We start from the raw sequence: 15,494 nt of genomic DNA on the forward strand, positions 1-15,494 counted from the left end.
ATCACGTGACGGGCACACGGGCTGCTGAGAGGGCGCGTCGAGAGCCGGGGGGGGGGGGGGGGCAGCACGGTCACGTGAGCGGCGCAGGGGTTCCTGGGGGTGGGGCCGCAACTCACTCAGGTGAGAGAAGGGCCGGGAGGGGGCGGGCAGCGAGTGGTCACGTGATGGGCGCGGGGGTCTCGGCGGGGCGCGGCGCGTGCAGGGGTGCTTGTGTAAAGATCCGGCCACGTGATGCGCGCGGGGACTGCCGGGAACGCGCGGGGCGAGGCGCGGCGCGGCGCCTCGCCTCAGGTGAGGGAGGGGCAGGGCGAGGTGGGGTGGGCAGCGCGTGGGTCACGTGAGATGCGCGGGGGATGCCGGGAGCTCGTGGGGCGGAGCGCAGACTCAGGTGAGAGAGCGGCGGGGCGTGATCACGTGACTCGCGCAGGGGATGCCGGGACTGCGGCGCGCGCCTCCTCAGGTGAGGGAATGGCGGGAATGGAGTGAGGTGCGGGGTTGCGGGCCTTTTCTAGGGCTTTGGAAGCACAGGGGGTGCTGCCTGGTCCCCTCCTGGTGCGGAACGTGTGGGAAAGGGGAGGATGAGCCCCCCCGGTAACAGACCTGAGCAGAAGGACTTGGGGTGCTGAGGGAGGAAGGGCTCAACGTGAGCCGGCAATGTGTGTTTGCAGCCCAGAAACTAACCGTGTCCTGCGCTGCATCCAGAGCAGTGGGACCAGCAGGGAGGGAGGGGATTCTGCCCCTCTGCTCTGCGAGACCCATCTGGAGCCCTGGATCCAGTTCTGAAATCCTTAACACAGAAAGGACATGGAACTGTTTGAACGAATCCAGAGGAGGAAACTGAGATGATCCAGGGGCTGGAACACTTTATAGGCTAGCAGGGATTATGTTTTTAATAAATGAATGAGAAGTTGCTGTCTAAATTCGAGGCTAGAGCTGACTCATAATCTCTGCTGACAAAATCCTGTCAACACTTACTGACGTACCCAGAGATCTGTAACGTTTAAAGTATTAGTTTTATAAGAAAGCTGCTTTCAGGAACCATCTGGAGAAACGTAACGCGCTTTCTCACATTCTCTCATTCATTTCTGCTTTATCCCAATAATATACTTGTGGAATATAAATGCTATTAAAAGTGAGAGGTAAGAGATGCTGGAGTTTCAGCTACAAAAAAATCTGTCTTTGTCTGTAAACACAGAAGCAGGGCAAAACCTCCCAGACAAGGACAGGCTGAGAGTTGGGTTGTTCAGACTGGAGAAGGTTGCAGGGAGATCTTAGAGCAGCTTCCAGTAATGAGAGGGGCTTGCAAAGGCATGGAGTGACAGGATGAGGGGGGATGGCTTTAAATTGGAAGGGGGAAGATTTAGGTTAGATATTAGTAAGCAATTCTCCATAATGAGGGTGGGGAGGCCCTGGTCCAGGTTGCTCAGAGCAGTGGTGGCTGCCCCATCCGTGGAGGGGTTCCAGGCCAGGTTGGATGGGGCTTGGAGCCTCTGAGCCAGTGGGAGGCGTCCCTGCCCATGGCAGGGGGATGGAACTGGATGAGCTTTGAGGTCGCATCCAACTCAAACCAATCTATGATTAAAAGTAGTGACAACAAACAAATTGGCAGTTGATCAGAGGCTGTGGTGTTCAAAATTCACTTGTTACTGTAACTTGAAGAGTGTTGGTTCATTTGTTTGCAGTGTGGTCTATGCAGTGTAAATGAATGAACCTCACCATTGCTGGGCAAGATCAGTTTGTGCGTAGCTGTGCTGTCTCGGTGGAACTTGGCAGGTCCGTCAGACTCGTGAACGTCATCATGGCCATTATGAGCTTGCTAGGAAAACTAGAATGAAAGCTTGAAGAGTTGTTTTTGTCTTGGTAGCATTAGGTGCTGTTTGCATTGTGTTGAAAGGCATCTGGAGAGTGCTGTTCAGAAGCTATCTAAACATGGATTTCATTTAATCAGGAATTAATTGAAAATGCTTCACTTCTTTTTTCTTACAAGTCAGGTGTTCTGCATCTTCCTTAATTAATAAAGGATGCTCATTACAACTTAAATTCTTACACATGAGCAGCTGTCTTGTGCTAAATTTAGTTTGCTGACAACTAAGTTTCTGACTCACACAACTGGTTGGTCAGAAGAGTAATTGAGTGTAACTTTTGCATCCCTTTCTTATTTAAAGGTGAAAACTTCTGCTATGAGTAAGCGCAGGTCAAAGGAGACCACGGTAGAAAATGCAGAATGCATTTCACAAGTGAGTAATTTCTTTATTGCCTGACTTTGGTTTCGAGGTTTGAAACTTCCCATCATCTGATGTTCTGTCATTCTGTAGTTTTTTTATTAGACCAGTTAAAAAGGCATGTATGGATACTTGGTGCAATTCCTGGGGCTGTGAATGATTCCTGTACTTTTGACCTGTATTTCTTTCAGCTTCTTACCTGATATTTGCTTGCTTCATGAGTTACAGTAACAATCTACTTTCTGGAATCTTAGTTAAAATGAGAAAGGACGGTCTTGCACTTTTACAGATGTTTGTGGCAACAGATTTGCATAAAGCTATTTTGATTCTTCGAGTTTGGAGGGTAAATCAGAATCTAGGTGATTTTTTTTTTCGCAGTCTGGGTCAAGCAGGACAGCAGCTGCCAATCAGTTTTCTTTTTTCTGATATACAGACTCTATTAAATATTCTGCTGTGACCTCATTCTTACTTTCAAGACCTGATATCATTGATGACAGTTAAAGCTTACATGTGACAGAGTAGTTGTAACAACACAGAAATGTTGAACTGGATGATCTAAGAGGTCTTTTCTGACCTTATTGATTCTCTGTGTTTATTTCTATGAGATTTTATTGCAGCCATTCCATTCTTGGCACATTCTGGTGTTTGAAGCACTGAATATTCTTTCTGTCTTGTGCTATGTCCGTAGGTGCAAAAGATTTTACGTGAGAGATTCTGTCACCATTATCCTTCTGGAAAACTCTTTGGGATTGAATATCAGTCCAGGTGAGTCATCAATCTCAAATACTGAGTAGTTTCTGAGTAAATCACTGGAATAGGTTGCTAAGGGAAGTTGTGGCTGCGCCATCCCTGGACGTGTTCAAGGCCGGGTTGGGTGGGGCCTTGGGCAGCGTGATTTAGTGGGATGTCCCTGCCCATGGCAGAGGGATTGGAACTAGATGATCTTTAACGTCCCTTCCACCCCTAACTATTCTATGATTTTATAATTTCTACATTAAACACAGTAGAAAAAATGATCAGGTGAAGTCAGAATGTTGAAATCTCTCATGTTGTAAAGATTCTTTGAATTTGCCATAGATTCAGCGAATGTTGCCTGGTTTGAAGATTTTAACCTATTGCTGTTGTCAACACAGACATCTGCTGGAGCTGCTGAAACGAACTATAATTCATGGAGAAAGCAATTCTGCCCTCCTTATTGGACCACGAGGATCAGGAAAGACTGTGGTATAAATATGTATTAAAAATGTTAGTGAGGTCAGATTAAGCACGAGGTAGATGCCCTCACGGAAGTCCTGGGAGCTTTGGAATACAATTTTTAATCTCTGCTTGTTTTTAAAGAGAGCACTGCCAATTGTTTACCTAGAATATCGAAACATACTAGGACTTCCTGTGAGCCGATTCTGTTGAGTAACGATATGGAAAGACTGTTTTCCCAGCAGTTTTCTGAACCGTTTCAAATGCTGCATGTTTTTGTAACACAGAATGGCTTCATGTGCAGCTGACAAAACCGTGTACCTGTCCATCTTCATCATGACACACTGCAGGTCCCCAAACCATGTCAGATGGAAATAATGTTATCGGAACAAGTTGCATTTGTCATTCAGTGATCTGACTACATCATAGATTCTGCCTTCTTTCAGAATTTCTCCTATTATAATTCTGTAATGGCTTTTGCCCAGAGGAGTTCATCTTTGTAGCTAAAGCCACACTGTGCGCGCTCCTTAAAAGTTAACCTGTTGTTACCTGAATGACCAGGAGATAGAATATTGCATGGCAGTTGTAGTTTGTAAGTGTAGGGTTTGTATTTCAAAGGAACATTGTTTTAGTTGAGGCATGTGAAGGGATGACATCTAACTTAAATGTTATAATTGTATGTCTTTTATGTTGGCATAAGTGTGTAACGTGAGGTGTTGAAGGCCAGGTTGGATGGGGCTTTGAGCACCCTGATCCAGTAGGAGGTGTCTCTGCCCATGGCAGGGGGCTGGAACTGGGCTTTAAGGTGCCCTCCAACCCAAACCGTTCTATGATTCTGTGTGTTTACATGCACATGGATGTGAGCTGTGATTTCTCAGGTGAGGAAGCAAAATCAAGGAAGTAGCAAGTGAAGGAAAAGTTAACATTTCATCTCCTTGGGCATATTTTAATACAAATCCCTTGTGACTGTTACCAAGAACAATTTATTGATGCATTGTAAATTCAGACCCCTAAGTTCTTGAAGTAGAATTCTAAGTTCTTGAAGCCAAATTCTATGCTAATTCAGAGGGCGAATTCTCATTTCAAACTCGTAAAGCTTTTTTTAAGGTGAAAGCCCTAGATATTACCCAAAAAAGGAGTGAATAAAATACTAGAGTTATTTTTATATTTCTTCCCCTACTAATTCAGCAGACAAACAAATGTCAATGCTACAGTCATAGTAGTGAACTTTAAGTTGTTGATTTAGTAGTTTAGTCTTGAGAATACTCAACATCGTTGGTACCTAATGAAACTGCACATGCTGTTTCCTATCCGATAACATCAATTTGTACACTTTTCTTACTGTTAATACATTGATCTTCTTATAAAGAAATGATGTGTTTTTTTTCCCTAGTTGTTAAATCATGCCTTAAATGAGCTAAGGGGAATGAAACAAGTTAGAGGGAACCTCTTGGAAGTTCATCTGAATGGCAAGTAGCACAGCATTATTCAAATGTCATGTCATATCCAGTTGCTATATTATATGTACTGAACAGAAATTCTGGCTTCAGCGGTGGTAATCTAGGCTGAGTTACAGACATGTTTTTCTGTGAATAATTTCCAAAATACCTTTTTATCTCTATGTAAAGAGGAATTCTTTGCTTTTAATGACTTTTCAAAATGCTAAAGGTCTATTTAGACATGACAGAATTGTTTTAAGTAACTTCTTGTTACATACGGAAAATTACTGTCTGGTCACAGTTTATAAAAAGGCATAGCTTTGTAGGGATGGTGATGGGGAGTGGATAAGTTTCTGGTGGCTGTAGTGAAGGAGTTCTTCATGAAAAACCATTTTCTTTCAGGGCTCCTGCAGACCAACGATAAAGTGGCCCTGAAGGAGATCACCAGGCAGCTGCAGCTGGAAAATGTGGTTGGGGATAAAGTTTTTGTAAGTATCAACTTTATTGTACTCTGCTTATCTCCCTCAAAAATCCTTGCTTCGAAAACTGGCTTTGTAGCCTGCAGCTTGTCAGGGGAGAAGGGGCTTTGAGAGTTTATTAGCAAAATTGTGATGGGCTGAGCAGTCTTCTCAAAGCTTCCTCTTTTAAAATATGCAATAATTGGTGGCGGTAGTGAACTGTGGCAGCATTTACCTCTGTTTACACCTCGATTTACAAACACTTAAGTGTAGCAACAAATCCTTGCTTTCTAAACAAGTGCTGAATGTTACATTTTTCCAGTCAGTGATGTTAATGCATCCTGATACTTCAGCATCAACCTTGACTTGGAGGAGGAAGACAGCAAAGGCTCTCTTAAAATGTACTTCAGGTGTCTAAATGATAAATTAAGCCTACAGAAGTGACTTTGTTCAGAGGGTCAGTGTATTTTGGGAACATAGGCTTTAACATTTCAAGACGCAAAGTAAGCAAGTTAATCAGCCAAAGCAGTGTCTTTAGTGTATTTGCAAACTTTTCTAATTCCTAGGGAAATCTGTCCAAGCTTCTTACATCCTTTCATTTTGCACAGACTTTCTATTAAAGTATTTGCTTCTAGTGACCTATTCCCAAAGTCATTAATAAAGAAGATAACTGAAGTGCTTTAGGTTAAATTTCACTCAATTGAGTCTGAAATCACTTGGGCTGGTGGTCCAAGCTCCCTGTTATTCAGCGAGTGTTTTTGAGAGTCCACCTTCTGGTGGCACAGAAAGTCCTTCTGAGCATCATCTCTTCCTGAACTCCCAGGTAGGGCCCTTGAGGTGGCACAGTTTACCTAGTTGAGTTGTAATACTGGCTAAAGCAGAATTAGGAGAGAGGAGAAGGGTGAAATCCCAGTCGATAAGGTTTATTTTCATCAGCTGCATTTGGAAAACTAAAAAGATAAGATGTTACTGATTCAGTTAAGAGAAACCAGAGAGCTAGGTTAGAGTCAGTGGACTAAGAAATGAAGTGTCAATTGTAGGTGTTAGGCTTTATTATCTTTTTAAAATGCTTGCTTCTTAGTCTGTGCTTTAGTTTCTTACTTATAGAATCATAGAATGGTGTGGGTTGGAAGGGACCTTAAAGCCCATCCAGTTCCAATCCCTCTGCCATGGGCAGGGACACCTCCCACTGGATCAGGGTCTCCAAGCCCCATTCAAGTACAACTGCATAATAAAAGGAAATAGCCAGTATATAATTTCAGTATAGCCTTTTGAATGAGTTGCGTTTTTAGCAGAGAACTAGAACAGCCTTTCAAGGTCCACAGTTCCACTATCAAAAATGTTGGAGGCGAAACTGGACTTAAATTGTGCTTAATTCCCCTATAATTTACCCCTTTAAGTTACTGTGGAGTGCTACTTTAAACTCTTTACTGTTTGAATCTGTAGCAACTTTTCCTTTCTAAGCTTCTGCACTCGCATTCAGAGAGTTGATTGGCTCTTCTGCCTTTGATAGAGCTTGTGGTCTTTGGTTATAGCTATTTCCCATCTCACAACTTGTGCACTTCAGAGCGTGTAAACATGTGTGTAAATGAAGCAGGATGGCCATAGCAATTCATTGTTTTCCATCATGAGCGTTTGATCCTTTCTTCTATCTAATAAGGTTGCAAATGAAAAACTGCATCCTGATCGTTCTCTATGGAACACATTAGGTGGCAGCTTTTGCATGTGTGTAGATGGAAAACGAGTCTACAGTAGCTGTTTAAGGAAAGATAAAGCTCCTGGTAGATTTAGCTTGTTGCAGACGTTATTCTGATCACTAATTTTTGCCTGTGTGAGGCAGTTAGTTCGGGGTTTTGGGACTGGATCAAAAAGTGGATCCTTGTAGAGTTGACTGTCAATTTTCTTTTCCTGATGAGGCTACAATTATATAACATGAAGTGACATTGTAGAATTTTGACTGTGCACTGGGTTTGAGAGCAGGTAGTTACGTAGTTCTGAGAGTGACGTTTAAAATCTATTGTTAAACTTTCTTCTCCTCTCCTAGGGCAGTTTTGCTGAAAACCTTGCGTTCCTTCTTGAAGCATTAAAAAAAGGTAAGCACTGGTCTGAAACAAACTGTATGTGTTTGTCACTTGATGGAACAACAACATATACAGGTTTCTTAATCTGCTTGTACAAGTGGCATGAAGAAATCTAGCCTAGAAGTGTTTCATAGTTACAAAATAAGGTAGAAAATACATAAATCTAAGCAAACACACACCTAACAAAATTGATGCTTGCATGTGGTGGTCAGCTATGAAGTGTAGATTCTTTTATCCACACTTAAGCTATTAAAACCAGTGCTTTTTAAAAAAAATTCAAGACATTTGTATTCCCTTGCAACCAGAAGTTATGCTTGCAGAACACTACCAAACCTTACCGATTTTTCTGTGTATTTCCTTTTCGCCTTTGTAGCTGTACACACATGAAAGAAGGGCTTGGTGAGGAGCTGAAAAGGAATTACGTGAATTGTTAAAAATGTCAAAGTTGTAGAAATGGAAATCTGGTAATGATTACGTTACCAAGCTAACTTTCACAATTGCTGTCTCAGGAGATCGGACCAGCAGCTGTCCAGTCCTGTTTGTACTGGATGAATTTGACTTATTTGTTCATCACAAGAACCAGACGCTGCTCTATAACCTCTTTGATGTGTCCCAGTCTGCACAGACTCCAGTGACGGTGATTGGACTGACGTGTAGACACGTAAGAAACCGTGCTTTCTTGCTCCAAGTTTTCAGCTGTTTTAAAGAGATTTGAGTCTTGGTTGAAGTGTTTTCTCCTCTTCTGGAACCTCGCTTCATTTACTAAGAGGCTTTTCTCAATTATCCGGTTTTCTGACTTTTGAATTGGGCAGTGGAGAGGTGGATAAAAAGAATAATAATTTGTACTGAGAGCACACTTAACTGACAAACTGCAAAGCCTCAGTTTTACCGCTAGAAGATCAGGTTTACATTTCTGAGGAGACACAATGCTGCTGTCCTGTATTATGGCAGAAGACCTGTATTAATTCACGTGTCTGTTTTATCTGATGCTGTTGTTCACTCTTTGGACAGGCCCCTGGGTATTTCCGTTTCTTAGTCACTAGTTGGTAAGAACAGAGCTGTATAAATGGTTGTATAAACAGTGTTTAAATGGTTGTTCTGAGGACAGGGGTTTTATTAAAGTCAAAACTTCAATTGGACACTTACTATAAAATTAGCATGTTTGAAAAAGATTTAGGATACATAGTAAAGCTGCTGTGAGTTTTACAGTGAGTTGTAGGGAGTTGTAGACAAATTATATGTATCCTATGAAATAATTACTTTCTAACACTATGGAAGCTGTTACTTTATAAAAAACTGTTACTGTTTTTCTCAGTCAGCTGGGTTGGTGGTAAAGAAAGAAGGGTTATGGCAAGGAAGAGGAATTAAAATCTTTAATCGAAGACTGAACCTGGCGTTGATTTGCTTTTGGCACTATTTAGCTGGGCAAATTTCTGGAAGCTAATAGAATAGTTAATAGTTGATTTAATAGATCAGTCTTTTGTTTTGCTTCATGACTTCCTGGCTTTGGTGTCCTCAACACCCGTGGTTTAGAGCCATCATTGCACATGGTTTGCATTTTTCAATCTAACTAAATTTTGAGGCTGTATTTTGAGTGTGGTTGTAGCTGTTACTTCTTATTTTTTTAAATCACTGTTGCACGTCAATTCTAAATCAAAACGTGTCTTTATATGTTGCACTGTTGGCTCTGTTTACTTTTTCCACTCTCTTTTTGGTGAGGAATTTCAGTATTCTTAAAGCCTTTTCATAGTGTGAATGAAAACGCCAAAACCCCAACACAAACAAACCCTTAAAACTCAAAAAGGCCCACCCAGAACTGGAAACGAAGAGTGCAATCGTTCTGTTCCACTGTATGGCAGGAGAATAGTGCTGTGTCTCTCTGGATGAGAGAATCCCACAGCTTGTTTTCGATAGCAGGCTTTTGCTGCGTGCTGAGAAAAGTAACCTTTTCTCTATTATCTTCAGCCAGCAGTTTTGGGGCAGACTCGCTTAGTTCTGTGACACACTTAGAAGGTAAATACTAGCTCTGAAGTTTGTAAGTTGGATTCTTTCAGTTTGACGAATGGCTTGTGGGATGAGTCTAGAGAGACAGCTTGCCTGAGGCCCTGATGGGCTGGAACTTCTTGAATGCAGACTTCAGGTGCTGAAATACTTAACATTATCTACAGAGAAATGTTGTTGGGTATCCGAGCAACTAATTATCCCATGTGATGTAGTGCATCATGTGGTTGGGTAAATGGCTGGTCCTTAGGCATTTCCAGGCGCATCAGTTAGAATAATTAGCAGAATTTTAAGCCTGAGAATTTAATAATTCTTATTTTTTCAACAAGATTTACTTTGGTGTTTTCTCCTGTAGTTGTTACTATAGCCAAGAATGCATCGAATGCATCTGCTTTTTAATTATTTTTCTTTACAAGGACACACTGGAGCTCCTGGAGAAGAGAGTGAAATCAAGATTCTCACACCGACAAATATATCTGATGAATTCCTTTGATTTTAAGCAGTACATTAAGATGTTCAAGGCACAGCTTTCTCTTCCTGCTGAATTTCCTGATGAAACTTTTGCACAAAAATGGAATAGTAATGTCCAGGTATTTATACTTGCTTTCTACAAGCTCTTTATACTTGATTTTAGTAAAACTCTGGAAGTAAGACCAGTTTATAGGTGCAAAGCCTTAACCTAATATAGCTGTTTCCTTTCTCTGCTTGAGCCTTATGTGGAGTAAATCAAATTGTGGTTAGAGAATCTTTGCATGTTGAATTTGGAGAGAAATTTGTAAGTGCCACAAAAAAATACCAGAAAGTGAAGTTTGTGTGTGAAGATTTGTATTGTCAAGCATAAGCTGGGCTTTTTCTGACAGTGGGCTAAGTGGTATTGTTGTTATTGTTTCAGGTGAGCATGAAATGATTTGCTGAGATGATTAAAATATCACTTAATTGATTTTTTTTTTAAGCATCTCTCAGAGGATAAAACTGTGCAAGACGTGCTGCAAGGTCTTTTCCATTACACCAAAGATCTGCGCTTGCTTCAGTTGCTATTGGTACGTATTTGGTTATGTAATATCTTCTTGATTTACATTACCCTGTAAACAACACTTGTGCTTTTCGAGCCAGTTATCTGAGCTGTACCTGGAAGCATCTTTTTATTGAGCTGGCTTTTGACAGTATTGGTTTCTTGCACCCTTTATTAATGAATGTGAGTGGCTTCAATTTCTGTAGCAGTTACATTGTGAGATTGTGCTGTTTTTAATTCCAGTGCTGATGGAGTTTTGGTATGAAAAAATAACTTTTGCCAAGCCTTTCCCTTTCTGGAGCTTCTGGGGCTGGAGCTTGTCCAGAGAAGGAGAACAGAGCTGGGGAAGGGGCTGGAGAACAGAGGTTCTGGGATTTGCTGAGAAATCTGGAGGCTGTTCAGTCAGAGGAGGCTGAGGGGAGACCTTGTAGGTCTCTGCAGCTCCCGGAACGTGAGTTGTGGTGAGGTGGGTGCTGGGCTCTTCTCCCAAGTAACAAATGATAGGATGAGAGGGAATGGCCTCAAGTTGCACCAGGGGCTGGGTATTTAGACTGGGTATTAGGAAAAATGTCTTTACTGACAGAGTGGTGAAGCCCTGGCAGAGGCTGCCCAGGGCAGCGGTGGAGTCCCCATCCCTGGAGGGGTTCAGAAAGCATGTTGAGGTGGCACTTCAGGACGTGGTTTAGTAGGCACAGTGGGGGTGGGCTGACGGTTGGACTGGGTCATCTTAGAGGCCTTTTCCAACCTTAATGATTCTGTGATTCTATGATTAATTGCCCTGCAAAATAGTTTTTTCCTTAATTTTGAAAATCTGTAGGAGTGCCATTTGAGCGGGTGGGAGCAGCTTTGTAGTGGTGGTGAGAATTGGAGCTACTCTTGCTCATTACCTGCTTTTCGGCAGCAAGAACTTGATTTCAATGACCAATTATTTTTAAGTTACATTTATCAGTCCCTGTGATAAATGTATCCTATCACTGTCACTTTGTATTTTCAGATCAACACATGGGTTTTCCAGGGACATTTAGTGTCTGTTTCATGCTGCAGTGCCCTAAATGGTACTGCAAAAACCTTGAAAAGCTTGGAAGAACTGAACAAGTTAAGGTTTTTAGTGATTTTTTACTGAAGTATTAACAGATGGCTTATAGCTGCACTGGTAAAATCATGTTTTGCTTTTGGTAAACATTCTTTCTCTGTGGTTTCGCATGTGGGTGACTTTGAGCAATTGGCTGTGTGTCTGCCTTTGAACCTGGAAAACCAGACGATGCTCCATGCTTCAAACTCAGTGCAGTGCAGCTACTTGTTCCTCGCAGAGTACACTGGCCCCAGAGCAGAGGGGGCAGTGACTCACAAAAGAGATTGCTGTGTTTCCTCTACTTCTTTCCATTTTCCATGTCTGTTGGTGACTTGGGGCTGTCGTTTCTCACCCCTCCTGTCTTCTGAATTCTCTTTAGCCTTTATGGTATAAAACTTCATTCCATACCTTTGGACCGTGCAGCTCTTCGAGGATGGAATAGTGGTGTCTGTAAGGACAGAAAGACTGGAAATACTGGTGTTGGATAGCATTGGGTGTTCAGTTAAATGGATGAAGTGGTTTGCATCACACAGACCTGCAAAAGGAGGAGGCAGTCACTAAAAGCCATTTTTTGTGTCCATGAGCATTAAACTACGAAGTATTGGCCAGGCAGATACTCAAAGCCCTCAAGAGCAAGTGAAGGTCACTGCAGTGCGCCTGTTGCTGTATAAAGGTCTGTGGATATCAGTGGCTCTGGAAGAGCATCAGAAGGGGTCGCTTAACTGTATTTATTGACTCACCTCTGTTTAAAACTCACTTTCTGTGACAGGTAATTAAAGATTCTTTTGTTGCAGCTAAGTGAGGCTTTGGGAAATGCTCTGAAGGGGTGACTTCGTGTTTTGTAAGCCGAGAGGCACCTTCATCTGCCGTCTTAGTGCTTCCAGTGGCACGAACGCGCTGTAGCTCTGCGTGCAAAGGCGCATTCAGAACGGTTGCAAGTCATTCTTACAGCAATTGCTCAAGTATGCTGATTCATTGAAGTTAATATAAACAAGTTATTGAGCGTTTATCTCCTCTGGTGAGGAGGCTTTAAGGTTTTAAGCCTGGAAAACGTTCTTGGCAAAATGTGGTTGTAGCTACCAGCTCTTTACGAGGTTTTTGGTATGAGCCTGTGTAGTGTTTACTCATTAACATTTCCAGTAGGTGACTCCAGGGGAATCATGTTCCTCTGCATTCCATCTCCTAGTAGAAAGTATGTCTGGTAATGAGTAATTAAATGAAAAATGTCTTGTGCTTTATTTTTAGATGTTTGCTGTAAGTAACGTTACTGTGCGTCACCCACTGGTCACGGCATCAGACATTCAGGAGGCAAGCAAGCAGTACAGGATGGACTCGAAAGCCAATATTGTGCACGGTAAGGCTCAGCTTTTGCCCCCAGACATTTCTTAGCAGCATGGAATGTGTCATCTCCCTAAAACCCTTCTGGTGTAAGGGATGCTGTAAGTGCAGTGTCCCCAGCTGGTGTGAGCGGCACAGGGAATACATCCGCTATGGAGGCTGCTCCCTGCTAATTTGCATTCACACACATGTAGGTATAACGGTGCCAAATAAAGCAGGAATTGGGGTACAGAAGAGTTGATACAAATCCCACCACCCGAGGAGCTTGGCAGTGCACTGTGCGATGCAGGGTTGCAGTGCTCAGCACCAGATAGCTTGTGCGGAACTGCAGTGCTTGCCAGGGAACGCAGCAGCAGCTGGGCCCAGGAACCCATCCTGGCAGCAGGTCTGGCCCTTGTCAGTGATGGAGAGAGGGAAGATGCCCACCTCTTCCTGCCAGAGCTGGTGGACACGGGAGACACTTAGCAGGGAGCTGTGGCAATGAACCCCCTGAGACTGCGATAGCCTCTGCTTTGAGGTGTGGGATTTGAGTGTGAACTGGAATTCTCAGCTCTCAGGACAGCAGCAGTGTGCGCTTGCCTGCGTTTAGCTGAGCTGCCCTTCATGCTGTTCTGACTCTTATCGTGGTTTCAGGGGCTGCCCCTGCCCTCGCCTGGCCGGGGCTCTCGCTTTGTGAACCTTGGAGAGTGGGATGTGCTCAGCACTGTGCTCACCTGCTCTCTGTAAGCGCTTTGGAACCTGTGCCAACAGTGAGAGGAAATAAACGCCTCCTGGTGACAAGACTAAGCCCAAACACAGCTACAGGAGGAATTGCCTCCCTGGTTGGAAGGGTTAACATCCTAGTGCTTCCTTATGGCTCTGAGATATGACAGGCTTTGGTTTGGCTCCGCCCTGTGAATCTCCAGGTCTCCTCTGTTCTTTGGAGCCAAATCCCTGTATCCCTTCTTCAGCTTTGAGCAGTGAATCACCCGCCCCTTCAATCTCTGGTTTCATGGCGTGTCGTGGTGCTGCTCAAAGTTCCTTGTCGTGCTGTATGACCTGCAGCGATGGCTTTTCTTTATCCTTGCATTTCTGGCTTTGTGATGGAACCAGCCCATTTCTTAACGTTCTTGCTTTAAATATCCAGAAAGCTTTGTCTTCCTTTGCCTCTCCAGTTCTGGGATCTTTTACATTATGAGGTAAGGTGTACAGCACATAAAAACAGAGGAATAAAACCAGTCTATGAACTGCTTGTGTTTCTGATCTGTTTCAGAGAAATAGCGAGAGCTCTTGTCTTTCCCCCTAGGTCTGTCTGTCCTGGAAATCTGCCTGATCATAGCTATGAAGCACTTAAATGAAGTGTATGAAGGAGAACCATTTAACTTCCAGATGGTTTACAATGGTGAGAGAAAGGCCTGAACTTTACGAACACCAAATCACTTCTTTTCCCCTCACTAACTTTTTTTTTTCCTGTTACCAATACAGAATTCCAGAAGTTCATACAGAGGAAGGCGCATTGTATGTACAACTTTGAAAAGCCAGTTGTCATGAAGGTAAGCCCCAAATGGGATTATTTTATTGCACAGCGTTTAGATGTTGGTGGCTTTTCCTGCTGGATGGGTGCGAGTGGCGACACGCAGCCCTGGATCCGAGCCTGGGCACTCCAAGGCAGTAAGAATCTCTGGAGTCTGGGCAGTGCCCGCTCCCCTCTCCCACCTCTCTGGGGTGGGGAGCTGAGGGCTCTGCCGCGCTGGTTAGACCTTTATGCTTGGCAGAGCCTGGTAGCAGCACAAGGTCTCTCTTCTGAGGGAGCTCAGCTGTTTTAGGATGGAATTTGGCAAGAGCGACTATGTCAGAAATGGCTCCCACAGGAGAGGTTTGTGTTCCTGTGTAGGGGGCTTCCGCCTGGTCCTTTCCTTTTGCTGTTCAGAAGTGATGGCTCCAAAATTCAGAAGCATAGAACCACAGAATCATTAAGGTTGGAAAAAGCCATCTAAGCGCATCCCGACCAGCTGCCAGCACCACCCAGCCACCTCCCAGAGTGTCACAGCCACACGCTTGGAACCCCTCTGGGCTGGAGGTGCCACCACTGCCCTGGGCAGCCTCTGCCAGGGCTTCATCACTCTTCCAGTTTCACACATCTGGGGTTGCTGTCAAAACAGCACCTTGTAGGCCATTCCACAGGAGCCGTACAGCCCGGATTGACATCATCTTCCAGTTCCTAACTGCTTCTTTCTTTGCATTTTAGGCATTTGAACACCTAATACAACTGGAATTAGTAAAACCGATAGAGAGACCATCCGTACGAGCGCAGAAAGAGTACCTCCTCATGAAACTGCTCTTGAACAGTAACCAAATCATGGACGCTTTGCAGCTGTACCCAAACTGCCCGACGGACGTTAAGCAGTGGGCAGAGTCGTCGCTCAGCTGGCTCTGAGCTTCCCTTCTCCCTTTCTACACCAGAGCTTCTGGAGTTACCTGTGAGCTCCAGGAGATGCAACATTTACCCGCAGTAGGGTGTTCGCATCAATAAATGTTTGGAAGAGCACACTTTGCTGATCCAGCTGGGATTTTGTTTTTCCAGGTCGGTACTGCTGTTACCAGCCCATGGCTGTGAATTTGATTCACTGACACCGCTCCACTTTGGTGTTTCTCAGGCTGCTCCAGCAACTGGCCCGGAGGCGCGGCCCGGAGGCGC

The 15,494-nt window shown here is 43.8% G+C and overlaps 1 protein-coding gene across 10 annotated transcripts; it reads left to right on the forward strand.

The window, feature by feature from the left end:
- Positions 1–41: 41 nt before the first annotated feature.
- Positions 42–15,481, forward strand: ORC4 (origin recognition complex subunit 4). Of its 10 annotated transcripts, XM_054070350.1 has the most exons (15): positions 251–291; positions 2,166–2,237; positions 2,911–2,987; positions 3,356–3,446; positions 4,810–4,885; positions 5,258–5,343; positions 7,358–7,406; positions 7,904–8,055; positions 9,812–9,985; positions 10,349–10,435; positions 12,725–12,833; positions 14,103–14,198; positions 14,282–14,349; positions 15,045–15,276; positions 15,381–15,481. In XM_054070350.1, exons 2-14 carry the CDS (start codon positions 2,181–2,183, stop codon positions 15,231–15,233), a joined length of 1,311 nt encoding a protein of 436 aa, XP_053926325.1. In that variant the 5' UTR covers positions 251–291; positions 2,166–2,180; the 3' UTR covers positions 15,234–15,276; positions 15,381–15,481. The 10 variants fall into 10 exon arrangements, with proteins under 10 accessions (XP_053926332.1, XP_053926328.1, XP_053926325.1 ...); XM_054070353.1 differs by lacking the exons at positions 251–291; positions 15,381–15,481 and adding an exon at positions 43–120 and having other exon boundaries at positions 15,045–15,365; XM_054070354.1 differs by lacking the exon at positions 15,381–15,481 and having other exon boundaries at positions 266–284; positions 2,164–2,237; positions 15,045–15,366.
- The last annotated feature ends 13 nt before the right edge of the window (positions 15,482–15,494 follow it).

The sequence above is a fragment of the Cuculus canorus genome, chromosome 6, assembly GCF_017976375.1.
Source record: "Cuculus canorus isolate bCucCan1 chromosome 6, bCucCan1.pri, whole genome shotgun sequence".
Lineage (NCBI taxonomy): Eukaryota > Metazoa > Chordata > Aves > Cuculiformes > Cuculidae > Cuculus > Cuculus canorus.